Raw genomic sequence first — 26,606 nt, 5'->3', positions numbered from 1 at the left:
GACACCGGCACCGGGCGAGCGCCTCCGCCCTCCCGTTCCCCGCCCCGGAGGTGCTGCCACCGGGGAGGGAGCGAGGCCGGGGCCGCCGCTGGCTCGGGGAGAGGGGAAAGTGGTTACAAGTGGAAGGTACAAAGCAGCAAACAAAGTGGTTCTTGAGTCAGGTTTTCTTTCTTTACAAACACCAGGAGGCGGTGCTGGGGCCGCTCAGGCTTCCTGCGGGGTCAGCCTGGATTGCACGCACCGGCCGAGCCACCGCAGAGTCCCCTGGTGCTCAGGATGCTCCTGCTGGACCCGACCGATGATGGCATGAACGGTGCGGAGCCGGGCCTGCAGTTTCTGCTGCTCCTTCCTCCGGGCTTCCTCAGAGCACCAGAGGGGACTGTACTTCCCTTCCTTCAGAGCCTGCAGGTGCTTCTGGCGGGTCTGGTGGGCCACAAGCTCCAGAAGGTTCTGAGGAAAGCAGAAAGGAAATGGTTTTGACAGCAGGCTGCACACAGAACTAAGAGACTGCTGTAACCATTCTGTTGTGTACTGGAAGGGCTGCTTAGGGCCAGTACTGTGAAATGCCCCTCATTAACAGCCAAACAGCAGCCTCATTCTGTGGCTTGCAGATGCAGCATCATGTCACAGAACTCCATAAATCAGAGGAACACCCGTGCATACAAGGCAATTTGCTAGGACAGGATTTCACCAACTCAAAAACCTCACGGGAGCTCATTCAAGACCTGGAGCTGGCTCTCAGATGTGTCACATCCTTGGAGCTGGCAGCTGGTGCTCCTACAGGAAAACTGGTACTAGATATTTTCCAGATAGAAACAATGCCCTCCAGGTGAATGCTGCCTTGCCAAGAGTACAACTGCAACATCCATTCAGGTCCACCATTAGCCCTCAAAATGTGCTCAGTTCACCAAAAGTGTTGCTAAAGCCCACACCAGTGTGCCCAGTTCAGAGCGGTGATGAGACAGGGAGGTGGCCAGAGAAGAAAGCAGCAGGTTCTGTTTGGCTCACATGCTGCACATAAGGGGATGTGCTCACCCATCGCTTCTCATTCCGAAGATGTTCTGCATCTGAATCAAGGACATCAGATTCTGCCTGCAGCCTGCACACCTCCTCCTGCTTCTGGGAAACAGCAGCGCTAAGGGAGGCCTGGGTGCTCTCCAGCTCCAGGATGGTTTTGTCACAGTCTTGAGTACTCTGGTTAATGGAAGATAAGGAAATGGCAGGTTCTGATTCCATAGTTTAGCTCCATTCCTGGCTGTCTTCCCAGAACGCCTGTGCTGGTGCTAATGACAAGGCACATACGGACCACAGCCCACAAGCTCTCGCAGCCCTGCCCTTCTCGCTCACCTTCTGGGTCTCACTGATCTTCTTCCTCAGCTCCTCTTTCTTGCGGTGGAAGTCGCTTTTGATGAAACGTTTCTTATCTGCAGTCTTCTGCCCCTCTCCACGAACTGTTACTGCCTCTCTACGAGAAACACATGCCTCCATCTCACGAATCATCTTCTCCTGTTGCTTCATCAGCTGGCTGTAGCGGACCTGCCAATTGTCATGATACAAAACAGGCTGAAAATGACTGTGTACAAATGGCCCCTCACTGAAGTCTCTTGTGTGGCCCATCCCATCAGCATGAACCAGATACATGTGACACGTGAGTGTTGGCAAGCCAAATTTGTTCAAATCCAGACCTGATTTGCCCTGTGTGGATCTGGAAGGCAGAAGGCTGGATTATCAACTTGTCTAAAGTAACCTTCAAATTGCTTCACTGCAACTGCTCATTATCAAGAGCAGCAGCAGAAGAGCAGAAGCATCCCAAGACCACAAGGGAACAGTTGCTTTGCCAGAAGAGAGAAAAATCCCCTAACCCGTGATGAGGATGATGCAATGTTTAGTAATCAGCATTTCTTTGCTTATAAATTGGGGTCACAGAGGAAGGAGGCACATACAGCATTTTAAACACACTCTGCTGCAGCCTGGTATGTAGCACACAGACACAGCCATGGCACACATGGTGGGTGCATTTAATTCAGATTGGCTGCAGGGTGCTAAGATTTCCAATACTGCTGTAGCCTGGAAGATCCTACCTCTCCAGCCTGTTTCTCACCTCCTGCCTTGAATGTCAGCACACCAAAGCTGAATATGCTGTGAGCAGCTTCCCCTCCTCAGCCCTCTTTCCCAAAGGCTTACTTGCATCCTGTGAATCTCTATTTTCATGGCTGAGATTTCGCCCTCCCCTGTCACAGAATCCACTGCTGCTTGCATCTCTCTTGTCAGCTGGATCTTTTTCTCCCATAGCATGATTTGATGCCTTCAAGGGCAGAAAGGGAAAGCGATGCCTTAGTAAACAACAGGGAGGATGCTCTCTGTGTGCACAGTCCTGAAAGCCACTCTGAACATAGCTGAATGGTTCAGCAGAAACTGAGGATTTGTGCATGGGACATATAAAAGGGCAGGAGCAGAGCAGTGTGAGAGCACACAGGAAGCTCCACTACTCAGAAAATGGTATGAAGACTGTAAAAACAAGCATGCCCAGACTGTCAAGGGGCTGCTGGACCCCAGTTAACTGCCCAGAGAGGCACACTCATTCTGAGCTACTGGTATGGGGGACAGCATGCAGATTCCCACACAGATCTTGGCAACATCCAGCACAAGCAAGTGTGCTGGAATTGTTAAAGCCAACATCTTTCAGCTCTTGCTGGTTCCAGAGTTAACTGAAGCATCTTTCAGTTTCTGTCTTTCAAAAATTAATTAAATCCCTTTCATCCTCCTCAAGGAGCACAGAAGCACATTTGCTGGTGCTGGTAGCATGGACACAGATACAAAAGTTCAAAGACTGTGGCACAAAGCAGGAAGATCTCTGGTACCTACTCTGCTTCCACCACGCTGTTCAGGAGCCTTTCCTTCTCCTCAGACAATTGACTATGCCTCTCCTGCATCTCAACTGCTTCTTTTTCTGCTTCCTAGATCGGGGAAGCATAAAACAACAGGACATTGTCAGACTGAGGAAGTTTGACAGGATCACTATTTGCCTCCAATCTGCACAGGAGGTTGAGGCCTGGAAATGAGATGTCACGCTCTGTACCTTGAGAGCGCGTATGAACTCATTCTCTGTGATTATGTTGCTACACTGCAGCTCCTTGTAGCTGCTGTTATTCTTGTTGATCAACACATTCAACTTTGTCAAGTCATTGTACATGCTCTTCATGTGATGTTCGATGTCTTTCTGTTCTTTTGTTTCCTGCTGAATTTCATCTACAGATGAACAGAGAAATGTCTTTAACTTCCCTCGAGCACTGGGCTGACTACAGCCAAGGGGTGACAGGTTTCCATTAGACCACAGTTGGTTTTGGCCAAGGAAAGTTCTATCACTGCGAGAGACATTTACCTACAACTATTTGCAGACTTGATTTAAAGAGGTGTAACTCATGACATGGTCCCTAGGGTCAGTTCAGACAGCAGGATCAATCATTATAGGAAATAACACACAAAGCAGCAGAAGCTGCCTGGCTCACAGACCCAGGGTATAGCACTGGAGACACTGGTGTTACTGCTCACACATGTATAGGAGGACAGAGAGAACTCTTTGGTAAAGGCCTAGCATCACCCATCTGCAAGCCTTTATTCCCTTTTTCCTCCCTTCAGGGATGAATATCTTAAGGAACAGCTGGAGAATTACTTACTTTCCGTGCGTAGTTTCTTCTGCTGCATTATGGTCAACTGTTTCTTTAACATATCCAAAGAGGCTATTTGCTCCTCCTGTTCATGTGTTAACTTGACCAGCTCTTTTTGCTGGTTCAGCCAGTTCTTCTGCAGTGCCATCACCTCAGAATTACATTCTTCTATCTCCTTATTCAGCTTGTTAATCTCAATTTCCAGTGGTCCCAATTCTTGCCCCTGTACAAGAGCAAGGTTTGAGATAGATCAGGCAGAAACTGCTGGAGCACTTGTTTATAGCACCATTGCAGAAAGCCCATCCAGCTGCTGAGATGCCAACTAAATATTTCACAGCTATATTGTTAATTTATCAGTTAGTTACTTTCTGCCTTCATTTCCCATGAGCTGGATGGGACCAATCATTCCTGACCTTGCAGGAATAAATGCAACAGAAGTCCCAAAGGTTCTCAAACTCTGTGGCAAACTCTTAAGCTCTTCCAACATGTAAATCTGGACACACACAAGTTTGCAGAGTATATGCCATAGCACCCATTTTCACACTTGTATCCATAAAGGGCTCCCAGTGCTAAGGACAGAGCTGGGTATCACCTGAATGGGGCCACCATCAAGTGACTTAAATCACTCCACCTACTCCATTCCCCCTTGCCAGCCTTTGCAGATTCCATAAGGAGATCCTATTTACTCCCAGAGTATCGGTGCCATTCAGTATTTTCATCAGGCACACCCTCATTGCACAATTCCCTAATGCCACCTCCTCTTCTCATGCCTTAAGAACTGTTTGACAAATGTAAACATTTACACTAAATACTGCAGCTTTTACTCACAATGCAGATCCCTGGTGGGTGTGAGCAACATCAGTTACATTTAGCAAGGAACTGTGGTCACCACAAAGAATAAAATCAAAGTTGGGACTGAAACAGAAAAGTACATACCCCCAGCTGGAAAAGAATCTCCTCCAACCTCTTGTTGTATTGGCTGATGACCCGTCGCTTGTTCTCAGCCAGGAGGTTGTGCTTTGCGATCTCTCTTTGCCTGCAGCTGACCAGATTATGGATATTATTTATTTCCTTGTCCAGCTCACAAAGTGTTTTCTGGAGCACTGCCAGCCTGCAGGTGGTATGAGTTGTGTTCAGAATAACCTGGGCCATATCATTCTCAGCCTTGGAAAAATGCAGCTCCTGGGAATATCAACAGACAGAAAACAAATTACTGTCACCACCAGCAACTCAGTGATTTTCAATGCCCACTTACTAAACACAGGTTCTAGATTCTACTCCCAGGTCTGTACTACAAGCCGTAAGCAAGCTACTTACCCTCTCTGTACCTTTGTTTCCTCATCTGTTAACAGGAGATAACACTATTTATCTCTGCCATAAGGCTGTTGGAAAGTATTAAAGAGCCTAAACATCCCAACCCCCTTTAACAGACCACACTCTTCACTTCTACAGTTATCTTCCTTGCCTAATCTATCTGGCTAACAGTAGTAGGACATTACTATATTGTTCCTTCTCCACCATACCTGACATACACACACCCCACCTAACAATTTCTCACAATGGAAGCCAACCCTGGAAGTCTTCCAGTTACTTAAGATATGCCCTCAATTTAAAAGAGCCAGGGGCAGGCTGAAGTAGCACATGGAAATGTAGAAGTGTGAGCATGTTGTGTTTGTGCCAGCCTACACAGTTCAGTATGATAAATACCACACTGAGGCTTCCAGCTTTTCCTATTTGTACCTATTGTACACTCCCAAAGAGAGCAACTCGTCATGCCATAAAGAACTGTGGGTCTGGTTTGACTGTTCCCTGGCCTGTAATCCTCATACTGCATTCTGTGATGGAGCACAGAGATTTAAGTTAGTTTGATGTGGAGCACAGAAGTACTGGTCATACTTTATAGTAAATACTTCCAGAATTCATTATTCTGCCCCTTTTTTTAAGTAAAGAAGGAATAGCAAGTTATGTGCCAGGCCCTTTTGGCTGAGCTCTTTCACATACACCAGAATCTTGCAATAGGACACTGGAAGAAACAAATTGGAGTCACAGACTCAGTGGATTTCCAATTGCAGACCTGAAAACCAGAATGAAGAGACTGACAAAACATGCTTGAGAAACACTGCTCTGGGCAGTTTCCTTCCCCTGCCCTCCCAAATGGGAGAGATACCATACCAGATCTGTTTTTCTCCTCTGAAGTTGTGCAATCAGCTGTGAGAAGTGCTTTGTGGCTTTGTTGGATATCAGCTGGCCCTGAAGCTTTGTCACAATTTCATTCTCCATCTGCTCTTTGACCTTGGTTCCTTTCTCTATATCCTTAATGATCAGCAGCAACTCATTCAGATGAGCAGCTTGATCCTAAAAAGTAGGGAAGACAGACAGGATCACTACAACTGTTTGGGGAAGGGTATTAAATACCTGTATCCAATTCTAAAAGATTCTTCTTTCATGGACCCTTCTCACCATCTTAGTCCTATTGATGGCCTGCCCTGTCTCATGCAGAATGCGATCAAAGGTGCTAAATTCAATCTTCAGGGCCTCCTGTGCTGAAAGGCACTGGGCAATCAGTTTCTTTGTTGTGCTGGCATGGTTCTGTGACCGGCTCAGGGTGCTGACAAGCGTCTCATTCTTCTCCTCCTCTTTCCTGATCGATTTGCTACAGTCAAGGATGTCCATTTCTAGGGACTTGAGGTCGCGACTGTATTTGCTGGAGGGGCAAAGAGAATGGAAAATCACCACAGGGGTTGATTTGTGTGCTGAACATACTATTGCAGCAACAACTAACCAAGAAGGGAGAACTTTATAAAGGCTAGTTTGCTGTGACAGTGCAGAATCATCAGAAGACGGATGGAGGCATTAAGATTTAAAAGGAAATGACTGAAAGATGGAATTCATTTTCCTACAGACATGTACCACCTCCCATTCTTATCAGGATGCCACCATGTAAAAGCATATTGTTTGTTCGAGAACCAGTCAAGCTTTAAGATTCTAGACCAAATAAATACTTCCTTTGGCAACAATAGGAAGGTTTTCCTGAAGATTCCTAAAGCCATCACAAGCCCTAACCAAAAGTGGCAGATAAATGCTTCTTGATGTTGAACTCTCTGGATTGAGAGATGTTGCAAAGGTGATGGAACTCTTTTAAAGGAATACAACAGAATAGAAAAACTCTAAACAGCTTAAAATAGTGCACATATTTCAAGGGAGAGCTGTGTTTTGAATAAAGAAAATAATAACAAAGAAGTGTGCTTCTTATCCTTAACCTCATCATGTGCTTTAGAGCAGCAGACTTGTTCTGACTGACATATCCTGCGCTTACATTAATGAACTTGACAAAGACACACTGTTCCTTTTAGAATCCTTCTTGTCCAGATTACTTGAGACTTCTCCTGGGACTGTTTTCAGACAGCCTACCTCAACAGCTCCTGTGTGGCAACATAGGCCTCATCTCTTTGCTTCATTCCAGCCAAGCTACTATTCCAGTAGTTCATCAGTCGCTTTTTCTCCGTGTTAATAGTCTGTACCTCCATACAAGCCTAGGGAAGAGAGAGTTGGTAGATGGGATGAATCTGTAGTGTGTTGAAAAAACAAATTCTGTTCATAATATCCTGGGCAGGAACAGCTTCAGCTAACGTGTGTCTGGGTTACTGTCACAGCAGACCACAGAGCATAGGTCTGCAGGAAGAAAAATGCTGAGAAGGTGGAGGAGGAAGGGATTTACTGGCAATTCGAAGTGACAAAGGTGGGGGGAGAGGGAAAACCAAGAAGTTTTCATTCCTCCAAGCAGAAACAAACCATACAGCTCTGGCCTACTTTGTATGTACCACGTGAGTGTGAGCCAAAGGGGACGGTCCTTCCAAAGGGAAATACTAACCAGAAGTGCATAAAGCACCCTCCTACCTCATTTACTGCTTGCCGAGTTACTTTTGTGTCCTCTGCCTGGGCCACAAACTGAGCTTCAAGCAGAGCAATCTGTTCTTGGAGTTGATACGCTTTTCTGGTTAAGCGGTCTAGGAGAAAGTCCTAAAGAGTCAGAGCCAAACAGTTCAGGATGAGTAACATAATCCCAGTCTTAAAGAACTATATTCTGCAAGAATAACACAGGCTAGAAAAGGAGTTCCATTGGCAACTGGATTAGATTGGATTCCTGCTGAAACTTTCCCATTCCTACACAAATGGCTCATGGATGCAGCAGTGACAACTTTCAACAGAATGAGACCTTTTTTTCTGTTTTGATGTTTGGTTTTTTTTTATTATTCTATTTGCAGTAGTAATTGATACTTCAGGTCTGAAGCATGCATTATATTTTGCCACCTCCCCAGCAGCTGGGAACCTTAATGATTTATGTTTTTAAATCCTTTGTTAAAGAAACATCTAAATCCATTGATTTCAACTGTTTGCATCCAATTCTGCATTAGTAACCCTCAGCCTGCGTCGTGCTGCAGGCAGAAGGCAGCAGAGGGAGCTCCAGGCCACCAATCAGCTCTGCTCAGCTTCAAAGTTTGCTTTTCATTGTGAAACTCGTTGTGACTCAGAACAATTCTCGAGACTTGAACATAGGAAACTTCTTCATTAAATATCTTTGTTCTCCCACACCCCCTTTGCCTCAGTGCAGGGTGACTGACTGTTACAAGGCTCGTCAAAAACCTCTGGGCAGCACCACTATCTTGGGGTGGGGATTCTCAGTTTTAGAAAAGCCTGTGGGGTTTGGGTTTTTTTCAATTATTTGAGCAAAAAATCCCCACAGATGTTCCCTGATTGAGTCACTGCAGCCTTCCTCTGGCAAGGCAGCGCATCCTCCACCACCACCACTGTCATCTGTAGTTAGTTATTTACTTTAAAGACAGTTTTACTCTGTACCTGTTTTCTCTTTTCCACCTCAGCCTGGAGCTTCTCTGCCTCAGCCTTCTTTGTTGACTTTTTCATAAGTAAAATATTATGATGCATATTCTCTTCCATATTCTGCATGTAGATGAGGCGCAAGGCGAGGTTTTCAACCTGGGTCTGCATCGCAGAAACTGAGGAGGCAGGAGAAAAAATGTTTAGAGAAACACATTTGGAGGATAGACTTTAAAGAGTGATAAAAGGGAAAGGAATATAGAAGGACCCAAAACAAAACCACACACACACCAGGTAAATCAGCCCTTCCCGAAATAACGATTTGCATCAGCTTTGAAGTATAGCTCCACAAGCTAAGCTAAAATTATTGGTAAGCGATTCCCTTGACTCCTAGCACATGAATCCCAGGAAATCAAAGAGAGGCCTCAGGAGGCTGGGAGTCCACTCCTCTGCCCCAAACCAGAACTGTGTCTTTCTCAGCCTGTTCAATGCTTCCCTAACTTTTTTCAATAACCTTCAGAAACTTTCCAGGCAATCATTTAAGTGCTTTGCTATCCTTGCCATTGCAATTGTTTTACTGTTTCCTATCCAAATGCCTGCAGCACAAAAAGAATTAGCCAAGTCTGATCCTGGGGCTGGAATGGGCTGCCACATAGATGGGGCTCTCATACTCCTGGCTACCCCTAATGACATTTGAAATCTCATCGCACCCCTGCAGAGACACAGGTAAACATTACACTGATAGGATTTCTTCCCTGCTAAGTTGCAGAACAACCACCTAACAGGAATGGACTTAGTTTTAGTCCTAAAGACCTTCTGAGAATTACAACATAAAACCATAGTCTTAGAAACAACAGAATTTATATGAGGGAATATAATTAACTAGGAATAGCTGTGAAACTTTTCAGTGAGTGCATTATTCCTGTTTAATTTACTGTGGTTTTCAACCCAATGCTTGCCTCAGATTCAAATTCATTTCTCCTTATAATACCGGAATTAGGAAATACCGCCTCAGTCACCTTTCCTGCGTTCATCATCTGCGTTCTGACACATGGTCTTGTAAGTGAGCCTCAGGCCCTCCAGTTCCTCTTCCAGCTGCTGGCGCACTGCGGCCAACCGTGAACGGTGGTCCTGGCTCTTCTCCAGCTCCAGCTGCAAATGGGTCAACTGCTGCTGTGCTCTGTACAGAACCACCCCGAGTTCTTCCCGCTGTACTTTGCACTTCCTCGTATCTGCCCTCTGCCAACACAAGAGGAAATCAGCTCTCTCACTTCAGCTTGCACAGGGACGGGCTGCTGCAGGAGGGCAAAGAAAGGATGCTGCATACCAGCTCCTGAAGCTCTAGGTTCACTTTTTCCATCTGCTTAGTAAGGTAATTCTTCAGAGCAGCCTGGAATCTTCTCATCAGAGGCTGTAAAGTATGATGTTGATAAACTTGAACATACTTGTGTGAATAAATTATGAAGAAACCTTGCTGCTATTGCCACTATTAAATAAAACATCTTATTTTCTGTCCTAGACACTCGCATACTTATTTTAGTTGCACTCAGCAAGCGAGGAGGGTTATATAGGGGGTATTTGCTCACATCAGAAAGTGACTACTGAGAATATCTGAAAGTCAGAAACATATCAGAAGAGCTACATCTGAGAACCCATCCACTCTCTGCAAGTACTGCTTTTTCAGGAGCCCTGAAGAGCATCAGATTTACCCTTTCCATTGCTCACTTCTGAACCTGCAGCTCTGGGGTTAAGAGGGAGCAGACACACTCACTACTTTTGTGAAAGCTATTTTTAAACACATAGTTTTAGCAGAAAGCCAAGCCCCTGCTTGCAATTTACCTCACACATTTTAGACAAATAAAAATCTCAAGCCTGCAAAGGAGTATGACAAAACTTGAGGGCTTCTCACATGTTCTGGATCCAAGACAACCAGTTCTGTTTCTTCTGTGGTTTTCTCACTTCTGCGAATTTCATGTTCCTCAGCCCCATGCTGCTGCCATTCCTCTTCCTGTTTTTGGTCACCATGCTCAATAGTAAGTGCTCCAAACTGCTCAAAGGCAGATCCTGAATAGAGAGAACTTGGTTACCTGAACCCCACACCCCCAAAAATAAGATAAAGGCTTAGATTTCATAGTATTGGGCCTTCAGTTGAGTTAGCAATGATCAGAAAGGGAGAAAACCAGGAACTGTGCTCAAAGCTGGTATCAAGTGTTGTGCTGTCAATAAGGAACTGAATGATACCTGAATCTGGGCAGCTGCTCAGCTTCACTAACAAAGCAGATGCCTGCAGGGGAGCTCCTGCAGGAAGGGGAGTGTTACCTCTGTATGTCACTGGCTGCTCCATGTCATCCCGCTCAGGAGGAGAACTGTCACATTCTGCTTTGTCTGAGAACATCTCAGGAGATTTTTCCTGAAACATAAAACTCAGCACCTGAAACAGCTTTTCAATCTAACCCTATTTGCCCCTAAAAGTCTGCTTATTTTTGTCAACAGGAGACATGAACAATGCAGAGAAAGGATCAACAAGAGGCCTTGTTCTAAAATCAGTTCACAGAGAGATTGGCAAAGCTGTGTTACTCTTCATTAAGAAAACCTTGCACATATACAGCACAACAAGGGAACCTCTCCAGGTTTGTCAGAGCTTTTCTATACTTTGTGTTTGACCAATTAACTACTTCTCTGTCCCAGCTTTCATTGGTTTTGTGTTTGCAGCAATAAAATTGCACCAGCAGAATGTGAAGTTACAAATACTGGTCATATGTTCTGTGAATAAGATCATAGATAATATTATAATGTCTCACTTCTGTAGCTCCAGAGACCTCTCCTTCTACTGCGGGAAGCACCTTTTCTTTATCCTCCAGAGGAACAGACTCTTCGTTGTCCTTCCCCTTCTCTGCTTCCATGGCCTAGCACACAACACAGGGAAAGAGTAGAACAGCAGCACTAGAAGGAGTGCTGCACTTTGTTTAACAGTATTGTAACAGTAATGTAAGAACTGGGCACAGGAGTTCAATTTAGAACTTTAATCTCATTCACAAAACCAGTCAAACAGCAAGGATGGAGACAGGACAGACCCTGACAGAGTCCTGCACACCATCTATGATCTCATGTGATTTTGGCTCACGTCTAGTGAAACAAATAAATGCCCCTTAGGGATTTATTAAATAACCTCTTCCGGCTTGCAATGCTCAAAGAGACACTGTTTTATTCCATATCCTTTTTGCCAAATTCAAGTATTGTGCAATGGAAGAAAAAAACTTATCACCAACACAGCCCAATAAAAAAGAACCAAGTATATGCATCTATGAAACATGCAAAACCTCCTTTTTAAGGTGTCTGCAGCAGAAACGTGTCAAAGGAAATCACCTCCATAGTGAGATGCTGGGGAATTTGGATTATATCCTGCTCAGTAGAGTCTAATTCCAGTCCAGACTCCCCTGCTGCGGCAGCAGGAACCTTATCCACGGGGCTGGCCCGTACCTGCAACCAGAGGCAGGAGAAAGAGTGAGCCCGAGCCGCAGGCCCCGGTCAGGCCCCGGTCAGGCCCCGGTCAGGCCCCGGTCAGGCCCAGCTCCGCACTCACCCATCACCGCCACCACCATCTTCCCGTTGCCCGGCGACGCGTCAACACCTGGTCACGTGATAGCTGTGGGCCGCACCATCACAGCCCGCGGAGGGGGAACTCGGGCCGCACCACCTCAGCCGTTGGGGGCAGGGGGTGTGCACGGGCCGCACTACCTCAGCCCGCCGGGCCGGGGCCAGGCCTGCTGTGTCCCGGCCGCCATGGCCGCGCCGGCCCCTGTACGGGGCAGCAGGTAACGCCGGGCGCCGGGCGGGGCGTGCCCGGGTCGCTCTTTGCCCTTCCTTCTCTGGGGCGGCCCCACCTGAGGCAGCTCCGTACAGCCCCGGGTCACGCCGGCGGCGAGCGGGCGGGGCGGGGCCGTCGGGCGGGCACACCCCTGCCGGGCTGGGCCGGGCGGAGCGGGGCGGCGGCGGTGCCGGTGCAGGGGTGGGCGCTGGTCCGGTCCGGTCCGGCCCGGCCCGTGCCTCCGCCAGAAGTTTCCCCTGGGCTCGTCGTTGCCGGTAAAAGCACCGGGGCTGTGGAGGGGGGGTCGCTCTGTGCGGAAGCTTTGAGCGGCAGAGCCGCGGCTCTGACTGCGGCGCTGGCCCGGGCCGGCCGCTCCAAAGGCGTGGAGCTGTCACATGGGGCCGCGGCTCCCGGTGTCCCACCCGGTGATGCACCATTTCCTTCTCCCGTTGTCTTCCCGAGGGTCGCTGGGGAGGGGGTGTGAAGCCGGGATGAGAAACAGTCCTTAAACTTCACCTGCCGCTCCTGGGAAGCGGCTCCGGGCAGCCCCGGCTACCGGCACCGTTCCTTCCCTTCGGGAGGTGGCTCTGCTCCCAAACCACCCCGCTGTCTATTTCTTCCTTTGCCGAGTTCAGCGGAGACATGAAGATGGATGTTGGGATCCTTGGTAATTATTTGATGTGTGGCCTTCAGGCGCTCCGGGGCAGGGATTACGCGTTGATATATTGCTCACTGTGCTGCTAACACTAAAATAACTCTGCTTCTTCCTCTCTGAAGTCTGCCTGTCTTTTTGGTTCTCAGACTAGAAGCTTGTCTTGTAAAGGTATTATGTTCTCAGCTGCCACTCTGAATAGGAAGTAATAAAAATGAAATATCTTTTAAGAGAAAACAGTAGAAATGTTGAGACCAGGACAGCTCAGGGTGAAGATTTGGGGCTTGCTGCTTCTTTTGCTCCTTCAAGTTTGTGGGCTTAGAGAAGCTGGTCCTTGTTCTGGTGGTAACTTCGCTGATTTGCTGGGATGGGGCAGTGTTGCGTTGTCCGGCAGGCACGGAAGGGGGGTAGGGGGAAAGGTGACTCTTTCAAAGCATCAGAGACACCTGTTCTGGCTTCTGTTGTATTAAGAAACACCTTTGCAATTAGTTCGTCAGCTCAGCTGTGATACCAGGTTCCGGGAATTCTTTACCTGCTGTTACTGGGGATCTGGTACTGGGGGCGTTACCATGCCACAGCTGCAGGGCATTGGGAATCAAAGGCCATAAAAAGTTACCTTCTGCACAAGCACTGCAGTTAAGTGACATGAAATTATGTTTAATCTGGAGATGGAGGGACATACGGCACAAATAATTTCCTGTACAGAAGCGTGTGTTGTGGTTTGGCTCCTGGTGCTGGAGGGAGTGAAGCTTCTTGTTTGCTTTCTTTCTGCCTCAGCAGGTGTGGCTGGAAGCAGCAGGCAGGCTCCCACCATAGCATTTGGTTTCCCGTTTTGTCTCTGAGTCACAATCTTGCAGTATTTAGTCTGCTGTCCCTTTTTTACCTTCTCAGCTGAGACACATCTGAGTGAAGCTGTTCCACTGAAGCGACTGGGATCAGAGCTGAATCCTGTCAGGATTCCAGCCCTGGCTGGTGACTGCTGGTTCTCTGCCTTTCCTCTGCGCTCCATGTGCTGCACCAGCGGCTCAGGAATGAAAGACTTTTTGGTGACCTACATAATTCTCCCCATGCAATGGGATGGCTTCAGAATGGTTCCCTATGGTAAACTTTTTTCCTTGCTTTGGCTAGGTCATCTTAAATAGCTCCAGCTAATAGCTAGTAGTTCTGGAAGCTTTATTTCCCCGTAATGAAGAGTTATTGCAGTACAAAAGGAAGGTTGTTTCACAGCTCTCATGTATACCTAGAGTACTAGAGATGTGTGCTGAGAGGCACACAGATAATCCATTCAGAGGACTGGAAAAAACCTGTGAGTCCTGACCCCAGGTTCCAGTCCCTGCCCTGCCTTCCAGCACACTGTAACCTGTGCTTGAACCGCCAGAGATAGACACATCTGCTTTTCCCAAGGGGGGGAAGGGGCAGGAACTTGTGCAGTGTCAGAGACCTCCCTGGTGCAGTGACTCTGCACTCCTTAAATATGTAACATCAAATTGAAGTTGTTAAGGGCAGAAAAGACAAAAGACTGTTACATTTTTCTTACTTCAGGCATTTCATGCTTCACTTCAGTGCCGATGTGTGACGGCTCATGTTTCTCCTCTGCGCCCAGACATGCTGTAGGTCTCATGTTTCGCTTCAAGAGCCCTGTAGCTGGGTTTATTTTGCTTGTAAAGCTATTAAACTCACACAGCAAGTTTGTCCTTGGAGCCACAGGACCCTCTGCCAGGCACCAGACAAGTGCTCAGCAGTGTGACTTGTTGGCAGCAGCCGACCCCAAAGTGTTGCTGTTATCTGCCTCTATGGGCTAAACTCATTTGTGAGAGGAGCCTTGTTGCCTTGTGTGCTCCATGGCAGCTTTGTAATGTGCAGGAGCCCTGCATTGCCCTCCTGTGCCAGAATACAGGAATCTTGTGCAACCGGAGGCAGCAACATTTGGTCCAGCAGCGAGTGCCAAGGTGAGGGTGTGATCTGCCAAGGCAAACAGCATTTGTTGGTGGTGGGTTTGGGAGAAGGGCATGTCTGAGGGAGGTGAGCAGCCAGTGTTACTTGAGCTGCTGCTGGCTGGAACTGCTCAGGCTCTTGTGGAGAGGCTCCTGGGGTGATTTCAGGAGCTGGCTTCCCAGCACGTTTGGGAGCTCTGGTGTAGCTGAGAAGTGCTGGCACTGCCTGGGAGAGCAGCCAAGGGCTGCGTGAACAGACTCAGTAGCTGTAGCAAAGATTTTTAGCAGCGACAGTTGATGTGTGGGAGAGGAAAATGTATGTGTGCTTAATAAATATTGGCACTCAGCAAGAGCTTTTCAGCTAATTCAGTGCCTGAGCTGCTGGGGAGCTGGGTTGTCTCTGCCACATTGAAAAGGATCCCTTCAGATCAGGGCATAAATAGAAAATTAATAGGAGAGAACCTTTTTTTTGTGAATGGTGCTAATTCACTGCTGACTGAGCAGCAGGGCAGATCTCACCAGCCTTCCCAAGCTCACTCAAGAGGGAGCAGCAAATCCTGCTTTTCCAGGCCCATGGCCTGTATGTACAGACATTGTTCCACACAAAAAGGGCTGAGAATAGAGCAAACTCTGCAGACCTGGTCTCTTTATTTGTTGGTTTCTGTTGTATGAACTCTTGCCTTTTGGGAAAGAGAGGTACCTTCTTCACAAGCTGTTTCAGAGACTTTGAGGTTGTACAAATAGACTTGATGACCTTCAAAGGTCCACTCCATCATCTGGTCCTTGTTAGGATCATCTATCTATTTCTGTAGCCAGTCTTTGAAACCCCTCAGTGATGGAAATGGCCTCTCCAAGTTGCCTTGTTCTTCACACCTTTATCCCTGCTATTGGAATGAGTAAACTACATACTCCTTGCCACAGCTTAACTGCTGCAAGAGGATTAATTCCAGTCTTGCTGGTGATGTTTCTATCACCCAGTATATTTGGCTGCTTGGTTGCAGCACTGTAGTTGTCCCTGATTTCTGATGCATGGCTCTTTTGCAAGTCAGATGCCACAGGCTGAGTTTCTGTGCTGGCAGGACACCATATTCTTCACCTGCTGTCATTGCTGTTGCTTCCTCTTCCCAGCACACGTATCCGTGTATGTACCTGCAGCGCCGTCTAACCACACATCAGGGCAGTGCTGGAGCAACATGTATTCTGCAGGATCACAGCAGTATTTCCCTTTAAATTCCTCCTGCTTTCCAGGGAGCAGCTTTTGATCTTTACCTGTGGCTTTGTTCTTTCTGGGCTAGGTAAAGCTAATTAAATGCTGCCTCTGTTGGCAGTGAATCCTGCACCTCTGCTGTGCTCTGAGAGCCCCTGGAGAGTGACAGGAAAGCACCACACAAGCTCTTTTCATACCTGCATCTCCATCTACTGTCCTTAGCAGGAAAAGCTCACTGGCGCTTCCTGAGGAAGCGGCCGGGTACCACCCTCCTCCTTTGCAGGTTTAGTGCTTTCAGAGCTCTCATGAAATAGCTGGCACAGCTGAAGGTCTGGATATCCGGGCTTGACAGCAATGGGCAGAGCTGCACACACACTGCGCTGCCTGGCAGTGGTACCCTCCTCAGCTGTGCTGGAGGCTCAGGCCCTCTGATGCTGCATAGGTTGCTCCACATCACTGCTATGGAGTCCCTCAGCACTGTGTTGAAACGGGTGTGTTGTAACTCGGTGGTGGGAGGGAGGAATTGCAGCAGTTTGCTATGTGTTCTTGCAGTGCAATGAGAGGAAAGGTGACCTGCTCTTTAAATGTGGTTGAGGCAAATGACTTTCTCCAAGATGTGACCCAGAGCCTCAAACAGTGCTGTGGTTTTTCATGATCTGGACAAGAATGAGCGTATGGCTCCAGTGGGATTTGGTTCTGGGGGCTGAGACATGAAGGTACATGGTGTGTTTGGTGCTAGAAGGCAACATGAGTGCAAAGGACTTGCAAAGTAATTATCTTACCCTGAACACTTGCTGGGCACAGGATGTGGGAGGGATGAGACTTCTCTCTCCAGTTCCAGCAAAGATGGAAATGCAGGAGCTGCTTATGCTGTGATTCAAGCTGACAAATGCAGTGATTGCCAGTTAAACCAATGGTTTGTCCTTTAATGAAGGCTCTGTCAACCACTTGGCAGCCTCATTTGCAATCTTCTGTATTGGCAAATCTGTCAGAATCAGGACAGTTACTTTCCTTCCTTGCAGCCTTCGTTTTGCTCTTTGAGAAGCACTGGTTTCCATTGGCTCTTTTTGTCTTCTCGCTTCCTGTTTGCCTGGAGATACCTTTAAAACCATGTTTAAAGAAACCAGAGCTGCTCAGTGGTTGACGATGCTTTAGGTCCCTATGTGTTTCCTTCATGTAGTGCCTTGACAGTACAAGTCGGGGTCTGTCTGCTCTTGGTTTTATGTCTGGCTGCCCCTGTTGCATGCTCTGCAGGTCATGGTGTGGGAATTGTCATGAGGAGCACAGTGGGCTGCCCCTGGACCTGGGACCGTGGTGATGTGTGGCGTTTGCTGGGTCAAACTGGCCTGTTCACGAGCAAGTGAGGCCATGTAAATACAAAGGAGGAAAAGTAGATGGGGCCTCTCCTCATGTACTTTTGGCAGAACAGAAGCTGCTGTGCCTCAGACAGTCTGCTTCCCAGCTGGACACAGCAGGGGCAGGTAGAGCCTGCTCTGTGTTGAGCTGCGCTGGGCTGTCTGTGGGATGCAACACCCATCTGTTGTTTCAACACCTCAAGTCTTCTTCCAGATCCATCTGCTAAATAGTTTACAGCTTGGGTGGCCCCCCTGGGCTCACTGTAGAGCTCCTCATCCACAGCCCTGGAGAGGAGAACGTCTCTGAGTACATAGCTTCCTCACTGATGAGCTGGGAATCAGACTTCCCAGTTAACTGGAGTCACCTATCCATAGATGACATGTCTGCTGGAGGCAGTGTGCCACGCTCTGCTCCTGGAGCCTGCCTGCTCTGCTCAGTGTGTGCCTCCTGCCACTTATATCTGTAAAGGCTCTATGTAACCACACTGCTCAAACAAACAACAAAACCCCCAAACCACCAAATCCCAACCCCAAACCCTCAGACACACAGCAGGAATATGCCAAAAAAATGGTGAGCACAAGATGAACTTGTTTTGCTTAATCTTTTCTTTGGAGATCAGTGGTTACTGTGGGCAAAGCAGCAGCCTCTTGTTTAATGTCATGGTCTCAGCAGTTTTTCCATGATGAAGGAATCCTCCAGGGTCTACTCTGACTCTCTTTGGCATTCCCAGGACAGTGATACATCGGGCAGCTCTGCATCGCTGAGCTATTCCGTTAATGGGCAGTTTGCAGTGACAAGCATTACTTTTCTCTTTCCCCCACAGTAACTATTAAAATGTGGGGGGTTTGCTGCCTTCATATTTCTTCGTTGCAGAGAAAAACATCCTGGGATTCTGTATTTCATCCTTAAAATGTAAAGTTACAGCTCCAAAGCACTTGGAGGCTGTTGCTTGGGCTGTAGGATGGATGCAGCAGTTACGGGAGACCTCTTCCTTCTCAGACAGTGGAGGGCAGGTGCTGTGGTGTCGTGTCTATTCTAACACTGTTCTTTACACCTTCTTGGCAGATCTTCCCAGTCTGGCTCCTGATTAGAGCTGACGGATAATGGAAACATTTCCTTGGCGATGTCTCTGGGGCGACTCCTCCGACGTGCCTCTTCCAAAGCCTCCGACCTCCTGACCTTGACTCCTGGTGGTGGCAGCAGCTCACCCTCCATACTTGATGGGGAGATCATCTACTCCAAGAACAATGTCTGTGTCCACCCACCTGAGCTGCTGCAAGGCATCGGGGAGCATCACCCAGGTGATAGGGTGTTGCAGACTTGGCTCACTTGCTCTTTTCTCTCTCCTGGGGGTGTGTTTGCATGGAATTATACCTTTTGGGCTCTAAAGAATGAAGAGGTGCCAATGGGGGACAGGGGAAGGCAGTCTTATGGAAGACTAAGGAAAGCCATGCTATTTCTCCTTTCTTTTCTTCTTCATCAATTTACCTGTTATAGCAAGTCCTTTTGAATTGCTAGAAGATGGACAGTTGTCATTTGAGGGCAGTAACTCCTGTTGCTCTTTCAAATATGTGTATTGTTCAGGAAAGCCAAGTATCATCCTGTAACTGTCATTGCTGGCGGGGCCTCAACAACCATTGGTAGAGGGAAAAGAAAGAAAACATGGAGTAAATGAAGATAAATATAGCTCTACCCCTTTATTCTCATCTATTCCTTTCCTCTTTCATGTTCTCATCAAAGAGAGCTGTGGCCACTGGCTTAGCTTCACAAAACTAATTATTCTCTGAACATTGACCCAGCTTCCCTTTTTGTGTGTGTGACTCTTCTTTCCATTGGCTTGTCATGGATATTGTAGCCCTTTGGCTACACCAAGGTAAACAGTCTTGAGAAAGAAATGTTTAGCTGGCACTTGGAATTGTTTAACTAACAAACAGCAGAAGTTTTCCATGTGCCAACATATTTCAGAATGTAATAATCCACGCAGGAAGCTGAAGTATTTGCATGTTGTTTCTCTGTCCACTTAGGCCAGAGGGAATTTAGACTGTTCAAAAGCCATATGGAGACTTGAAGTTATTTGTAAATACTGACTAATGCTGAGCATGCCACAATTCATTTGGCAGAATTCTGTCCTGGTTGATGAAAGGGTTTGTTTTGCCCTTGTGTAATGGTGGTGAAGTGGGGGGAGATGGGGAAGAGCAAATTTCAGGTTTATGTAGTTTCCCTAGCCTAAATCTGCATCATAAGTGATGGCTTCTTTGCTCTCTTGAAGGCTACTTGTGCTTGTACATGGAGAAGGATGAGCTCCTGGGAACCACGCTGATCCTTGCCTGGGTGCCCAACTCCCGCATCCAGCGGCAGGATGAGGAAGCGCTGCGCTACATCACCCCCGAGAGCTCCCCTGTGCGCAAAGCCCCCCGCAAGCATGGCCGCCACGCTCAGGGCTTCGGCACTGTCCGGCAGCCTTCCCCGCCTGAGCAGAGAGGGGCAGTGGTCCTGAGAGGAGAGGACATTCTGACTGTGTCACAGCTTGTGAAAGACGTGGCTTACATCAGCTCCCCCTCTTCGGAAGGGGAGAAGCTGCCGCAGTGCTGCCCCGCAGGAGATGGCACCCACCGGTCCCCCCAGCCTGCGCGCAGTGACTCAGGAATCCTCTTGACAATCAGCTCTCAGGAGGAGCAGAACAGGTCGGAGCTGTCAGTGGAGGGGACAGAGGAAGGCCTGGACTGCAGGCCAGAGCCAGGGGAGGATGAGGGCTCCCTGGAGCTGTCTGCTGATGACGTGAGCAGGGACAGTACTTTTGACTCTGATTCTGATGCGTTCTCTTCCCCCTTTTGCCTTTCTCCCATCAGTGAAGCCCTTGGGAAAAGCAGTAGTTCTGTGTTCCTGGATAATGAAAGCAGGTGAGTGCATCCTTTTTTCTAGTTTCTGGGTGAATAGCTGGGGTGCTGGTAGCTGAGCTTGGAGGTGCTGAGGGAAACTGAAAAGCTTCAGAGTGGCACTGAGCTGAATATCCTGTCTTGCTTCAGACACCTGTATAATTCACAGGAAATTGGTTGACAGCCAGTCCTGTCTTCTGCTCAGTGAACCCTGGCCCTGAATATTCAGGGCTGTGCATGTACAGTCTTACAGGTGAACTGTCTTGAGCCCTTTGAGCACCATCACTAAATTAAAAAGGTCCTTTGTTGGTCTAATTGGCTCTCGGAGGAGAGATGCAAGTTACTGCTTGTGGAGAACCACATCAAAGTGTCAGCCTGACTGCCTCTGAGCCATGGCTGCCTCACTGCAAGGCTCTGTGTTGACATGAAGCCTGCTTGTGGGACTGTTTTTGCTGGTGTTCAGAATGTGATCCCACTTATGACACACAAATACTAATTCTTGCATGTCTACCCTGGATGTTTTAGCCAATGCTGCTATATCCAAATGACAATGCTCAACAGCATCTGCAGTAACCTTTACCTAGGGGAAAGAGGGCACCCTAGCAGAGGAATAATGAAGAGTAGGATGCCCGTATAACTCCCTCTACTGATACACAATGTGTCTGGCTTTCTGGTCTGTGCTCTGTGCTGTGTATCCCTCATTTCCATCTTGGGGAGGATGCGTGCGCTGCATTCATGAAGCACCATGGGGCTGATTTTAAGGCTTAACTTTGAAACTGCACCTGAAATTAGGAAAAACAAGCTCTCCTTTGTGTGTGTCAGCAATGTACAGCTACATGAAGACTTGACCTCTGAAGAGGTTTTGCTCCTTTATGGCTAATTCAAGCCCAGAGAATGCTGGTAAGAACAGGGTTTGTGAAGGAAGTATTGAACTTGGTTCATCTCTCTCTGGGTATTTTAAGCCACTTCAGAGCAGTGATGTCAGACTTCAGGTCAGCTTTACACTAATACATGTCCTACCAGTATACTTCTAATTAAGCACGAGCCACAGGGGTTTCTGGCTTGGGCTTTGCAGCAGCTGTGTGGGCAGTGGTCTGAGCAGCACCTCAGCCAGCCCATCCCATTCCAACCCATCCTATCTTGTCATGCTTTGGTTTCCAAATTGTGTTGAACAAGGTCAATTTGACAGTGTCTCAGCTTTCTAAATCATTCCTGACAAATATTCAATGTAGAAGACTTTGGAAACTACGTAAATGTCACAAAACGCCCTTGAAAAGAGTTTTAGAGTGGCCTTTGAATCTTAAAATATCACTAAGAACTGACTTGATTTTGCTGGTTTCCAGGCTTTTTGTCCCATTCAGATTGTGTTCTAGCACTGGGCTACTGCTTGCGGATTGGAACTTCACTCACGTGCACCTTTAGAGAATGTTGTGTTGTGTTAGAAACTTCTTGGCATTGAGCTAAAAACCAGAAAGCTCCCAGATCCTCTGCACCCAAAGCGTCTCTTTGGTAATTGTAATTCCTTGACAGTTTGTGATTGACCTGTCTCCGTTACTCTGAAAAAAGTGAAGTTTTGGGTTGTTTTTTATTTTAAGCGTATTTTGGTAGATGAAGTACAATTACAATGCTTCTGAGTTCCAAATAAGATTCTTGAAGGGCAAATGTTCTTGTCCCTCAGTGCGTGCGTGCATGTGTGTGTGTGTGTGTGTGTGTAAGCTATGGCCTGGCTCGCTGCACACCCCGAGGCATTATCCTGGTTTTAGCAGTTAGGAGTGGGAATAGTGTGGCACACATTTCAAACAACATCCTATTCCTGCTGAAAACCAGGAGGTTGAACTGATCTGGGGGAAATGCCAACCCTTGGCCATGTGCTGTGCGAGGTGTGAGCGGCTGCGGGCGCAGGGCTCGGGACAGAGCAGGCAGCTGAGGAGCCTTGTGCTGTAACTGCTGTGCAGCTCTGATGCTCTGAGCTGCGGCGGTGTCAGGGGAGGAAGGAAACATTGCTCTTGCATCCTCACCCCCTGCCTCTGAATTCCTGCAGAATTCCTCTGAATTCCGTGGTTCCCCAGCCTGGCTCGGGCGAGCCCTCTGCCGGCTTTGCTGCCGCCTGGCTGGGAAACAGCTCCTGCTCCTGAGAGATTTTCCCCTTTTCCTTCCCCCCCTCCTCCAACCCTCCCTTTTCCTATTTTTCTCCGTTTTCCTTTTCCCTCTCCCGGCACCAGGCTGGAAGCCTCACACAGTGTGTGCAGCACTCATCATTTGCAGCAGATTAATAAAACAGACCTTTCATTGTTTGGGACTTGAGACTTGAACGGCTTTTGTCCAGTGTGGCCATGTTTTATGCCAATCTGTTCTTCCCTACAGAGCCCCCTTGCATGGCATCTGCAGGATCTTACCAGCTCTCTGAGCAGGAGATTTTGCATCCAATACTTTGCAGAAGTCCCATCAAAAGGTATTCCCTTATTCCCTGTGTTCATCCCAGTGTGTTGGGGGTGGGGGAATGCTGGTTCAGAAGTCACTACAGCATGAGAACAGCTTCCTTGTTTCTTAAGGGTTTTTTTTTTTCCTTCTGCTGGCTGCTTCCCATCTGAGCCAGAACTGGAGTGTGAACAAAGTTTGTGCTGCTGGCAGATGGTTTGAACATTTTTTCCCTCCCTACCTCCCGGTCACCATCTCCTCCCTGCAAAGAGGAACAAATGTTTCTGGTTATTCCCCTCTGCATCAGGGAGTTGATGTGAAGAGAGCTCTGCCTTCCCCTGGGGAAACCAGCTCCCCTTCAGGAGCTGAAGCAGAGCATTGCCGGGTGTTTCAGTCCAGTCTTTCTGTGCAACCAGGTATCATCAGAAACAGAAAATTGTGGCATTGTGGAGGAATTAGGATGCACACATGGACTTGGATCAGATGAGATCAGGGGCTCAGCAAGCTGCTTACCAAAATCTCCATGTAACCAGGAGTCACAGGTCCCTTATGCCTCTTGGAGCATCATAGAATCCCAGACAGGCTTGGGTTGGAAGGGGCCTTAAAGCTCATCCAGTTCCAACCCCCTGCCCTGAGCATGGACACCTTCCCTTAGAGCAGGTTGCTCCAAGCCCCATCCAACCTGGCCTTGAACACTGCCAGGGGTGCTTTGAGAAGGTGTCCTGACAGTGGGGCAGAAGGGAACTGACAACACAGCGGTGTGTGTGGTGCAGGGGCAGAGAGGCAGGAGAAGGGATGTAGGTGGCAGCGTTTTGAGTTGTGCAACAAGTCAGTCATTGTGAGTTAGCAACTTGCCTGGTAGAACATAAGGAAATAAAAACATATCCATTGTTTTTTGGGGTTTTTTTTTCCTCTTTGCTTCTCAGCTGACAGCGTGCCAGGGATCCCATGCAGCGACCGATGCTTTCCTCCCATTTACACAATTCCTCAGGCTAGGAGCTATGGGAGTGTCCCATCACCAGCATACACATTCTTGTTTCTCTTTCTAGATGAGCCCAGCACGTCTGCCTGGTGCACTCCTCACACATGGAGAGGTTGCTTTACTCTCTTGGGGTCTGTGGCCTTCTTAACTTTGGGGATCCCTTTCTGCTTGTGGTATGTGGTTCCTGCAGGGAGGTAGCTAATACATGAAACCCTTGGATTGGTGATGGCCTTGTTGTTGATTGTATTCCTGCAGGAAAGGAGGGATGCTAGAAATAAAATCATTCCATTCTGTTCCCTTTCTTCCCTGTCACCATTGTTTGCTGACTCTCAGGAAACATTTGCCATGTGCTCTGAAGGGTACTACTTGAGGAGTGCTGTATTCTACACCCAGCTTTGGCTTGCTGCCGCCCTGTTCAATTACTCAGCTTCCATTTTCCCCATCAGTAAAGTGAAACTAGAAGTCTTTTGTTACATCCTGGCAACCAAATAGCATCTGACACCAATATAATGTCTTTCAACCCATGCCTCTGAAGTTACTTTAACTGACTATGACATCAGATCTATACCAGTGGCTGCAGAAGCACTTAGTGCTCTGTAAGTGGGGTTTGTTTGGGGGTTTGGTGTTTGCTGTGCCTGGTTGACAGGAGCTTCCCCTGGCCGTGAGTGGTCAGGATACTAAAGGCTTTTCGCTTCAGTAGTCAACTGTGATAGCTGTTATCTGATGAGCACCATGCAAAAATGCTGATGAGGACAAGTAAATGCCAGCATTGGTTTCTTCACTACCATTAGGTTGGGATGTTGGTTGGTACAGTAAGAATTTTGAGTGAGAAGCCCCAGTGGAGCAATCACATGAGCAGAGCTTGGGGCAACATCTGGCCAGAGGCTGGAGCTCTGCAAAGGGTCCCACAAGTGGTGGAATAGACAGAGCTCCCACTTCCACATCTTTAAAGGACAGGCAGAAGTGATGTGAGTGATGCGGTCATGAGTATCAATGGAGAAGGAGCCGTCTTCCATAAGAAGGTGATGATTTTAGCTGCTAGTAATAAAACTAGTGAAAGGTTTTCACAATGGAGCTAAACAAAGCCCCGGTTCTGGTGTTCTCCAGCAGAGGTGAATTCACCTGACCCAGCTAGCGCAGGCAGCCCAGGTGAAGCACACAGCACAGGGAGGAACTGCTCTGGTGCCGCAGTTGATGCAATTTTTACAGCTGTGTTGCACATCCTGTTGTTAAGCCTCTTCCCAGGGAGCTGATGAGTAAATCACCTCCTCGGGAGGGAGCGGAGGCACAGCGCTGCGGAGGGTGGCAGCGCCGGTGGGAGCAGTGGTAACAGTGTGTGGAGTTGCATCATGTTGTTTTGGCAGCTCACCTGAAGGGCTCGGTGCTGCTCAGCCCTCTGCAGGATAAACAGGAGGGAAAATTATAGGGGAAATGAGCTGAAATTAGTGTGAACTGGCAGGAGCTCTGGAGCCACCGGCAGGCTGGGGATTCATCGCTGTTGTAACAGGAGTGATTATATTCTCAGAACCAGGGGAATTGGGCACACGCTTCTTGCAGCATCTTACTTTTGATGATTCCAGCCTTGGGGATGAGGCCGTGGGTTTCTGCTGCTCCTGGGTCAGACGCCAGTTCCCCAAGACATAGCCTGCAAAAGTGTGATTACAGTATAAGACACCAAAGCACCTCATTCCATTTGCACCCAAATTCATGCCTAGGAAAAACACATCCCTAAATCCTTCTTCTATCACAAAGATGGTCCCTCTTCCCTTCTGAGCCATAGGGCTGGTGTGAACCTCATCCAAGGCAGTGCTCTCGGGTGGTTTGCAGGGAGCTGGACACTGGGATGACTGTGGGCAATGCTGTGTAATCAGTTAGGAGTCGTTATGACAGCAGACCTAAAGAGGTTGGGCAGACCCGGAGCTTGCCGAGGCTCTCAGCTCGAACTGGCTTGACATCAATATTTGAACAGCACTAACATTAATTACAGCAGGTTTGGGTTTTGCCTCCTTTGGTTCAAAGCCAGATTTCTGTGGAAGGAAATAGTGACAGCAAACTCACGATTGGGAACTGCCGCTGGCGGGATCGGGAAGCTGTATTTGGGATTTCTGGGGAGGAATAGTGGGAATGAGAGCAGATGATGCCTGGAAAAGAGACCCTATGGCCGCGCAGGCAGGAGCGGTGGGGGGGGGACGGAGGAACCGCTTTACCCCTCGAGGGTTTTGGGGTGCCAGGGGCTGTGAGGGGTGGCTGGGGAGGAGGGGAAGCGCTTGACGCCTGCGGAGAGAAGCGGCCGGGCCGTGGGGTAGTGCCCGTGGCCGTGCCAGTGGCCGTGGGCGCCGGACCGGGCGGCGGGCGCGGCGTGGCCGCCAGGGGGCGGGCTCTGCCCGGCGGCGCAGCCCGGCTCTCGCCCGTCCCGGTGGCCGCTCTGACCCCCCCTCCCCGTACCCGATACCCCCGGGGTTGTGCAGCCTGGACAAGAGAAGGCTCCTGAAGAGGAGACCTGAGAGCAGCTCCAGTGCCTAAAGGGGCTGCAGGAAACCTGGAGAGGGGCTTGGGACAAGGGCCTGTAGGGACAGGACAAGGGGAATGGCTTTAACCTGACAGAGGGGAGACTCAGAGGAGCTCTTAGGCAGAAGCTCTTCCCTGTGAGGGTGCTGAGGCGCTGGCACAGGGTGCCCAGAGAAGCTGTGGCTGCCCCATCCCTGGCAGTGCTCAAAGCCAGGTTGGACACAGGGGCTTGGAGCAGCTGCTCCAGTGGAAGGGGTCCCTGCCTGTGGCAAGGGTTGGAGCTGGATGAGATTTAAGGTCCTTTCCAACACAAACCAGGCTGGGATTCTGTGATCCCGAGTCCCAGGCGTGGCTGGAAGGT

The 26,606-nt window shown here is 48.5% G+C and overlaps 2 protein-coding genes across 11 annotated transcripts in view; one reads left to right on the top strand and one right to left on the bottom strand.

The window, feature by feature from the left end:
- Positions 1-109: 109 nt before the first annotated feature.
- On the bottom strand, positions 110-12,413 carry CCDC40 (coiled-coil domain 40 molecular ruler complex subunit). Of its 2 annotated transcripts, none has more exons than XM_013128314.3 (20): positions 12,088-12,413; positions 11,871-11,984; positions 11,306-11,410; positions 10,746-10,914; positions 10,414-10,568; positions 9,832-9,915; positions 9,524-9,743; positions 8,526-8,683; positions 7,566-7,688; positions 7,080-7,201; positions 6,129-6,372; positions 5,841-6,023; positions 4,605-4,850; positions 3,678-3,891; positions 3,080-3,249; positions 2,866-2,957; positions 2,185-2,305; positions 1,348-1,536; positions 1,036-1,194; positions 110-450 (listed from the first exon to the last, which is right to left on the bottom strand). In XM_013128314.3, exons 2-20 carry the CDS (start codon positions 11,874-11,876, stop codon positions 205-207), a joined length of 3,006 nt encoding a protein of 1,001 aa, XP_012983768.3. In that variant the 5' UTR covers positions 11,877-11,984; positions 12,088-12,413; the 3' UTR covers positions 110-204. The 2 variants fall into 2 exon arrangements, with proteins under 2 accessions (XP_012983768.3, XP_030902261.2); XM_031046401.2 differs by having other exon boundaries at positions 10,824-10,914.
- Positions 12,174-26,606, top strand: part of TBC1D16 (TBC1 domain family member 16) — a 30,702-nt gene continuing 16,269 nt past the window's right edge. For 4 of the 9 annotated variants that reach the window (XM_034067990.1, XM_005146161.4, XM_031046347.2 and 1 more), the window contains exons 1-3: positions 12,512-12,587; positions 18,527-18,762; positions 19,731-20,361. In XM_034067990.1, coding sequence (XP_033923881.1) covers positions 18,585-18,762; positions 19,731-20,361 — 809 coding nt within the window. In that variant the 5' untranslated portion in view covers positions 12,512-12,587; positions 18,527-18,584. Of the gene's footprint in view, positions 12,320-12,511; positions 12,588-12,689; positions 12,980-14,044; positions 14,066-18,526; positions 18,763-19,730; positions 20,362-26,606 lie in introns of those variants that run through there. The other 5 variants (XM_031046349.2, XM_031046348.2, XM_034067989.1 and 2 more) reach the window with 4 other exon arrangements.

The sequence above is a fragment of the Melopsittacus undulatus genome, chromosome 11 (assembly GCF_012275295.1).
Source record: "Melopsittacus undulatus isolate bMelUnd1 chromosome 11, bMelUnd1.mat.Z, whole genome shotgun sequence".
Taxonomy (NCBI): Eukaryota; Metazoa; Chordata; class Aves; order Psittaciformes; family Psittaculidae; genus Melopsittacus; species Melopsittacus undulatus.
Note: the sequence above shows the minus strand (reverse complement) of the source record. Positions and strands in the feature narration are given on the sequence as shown.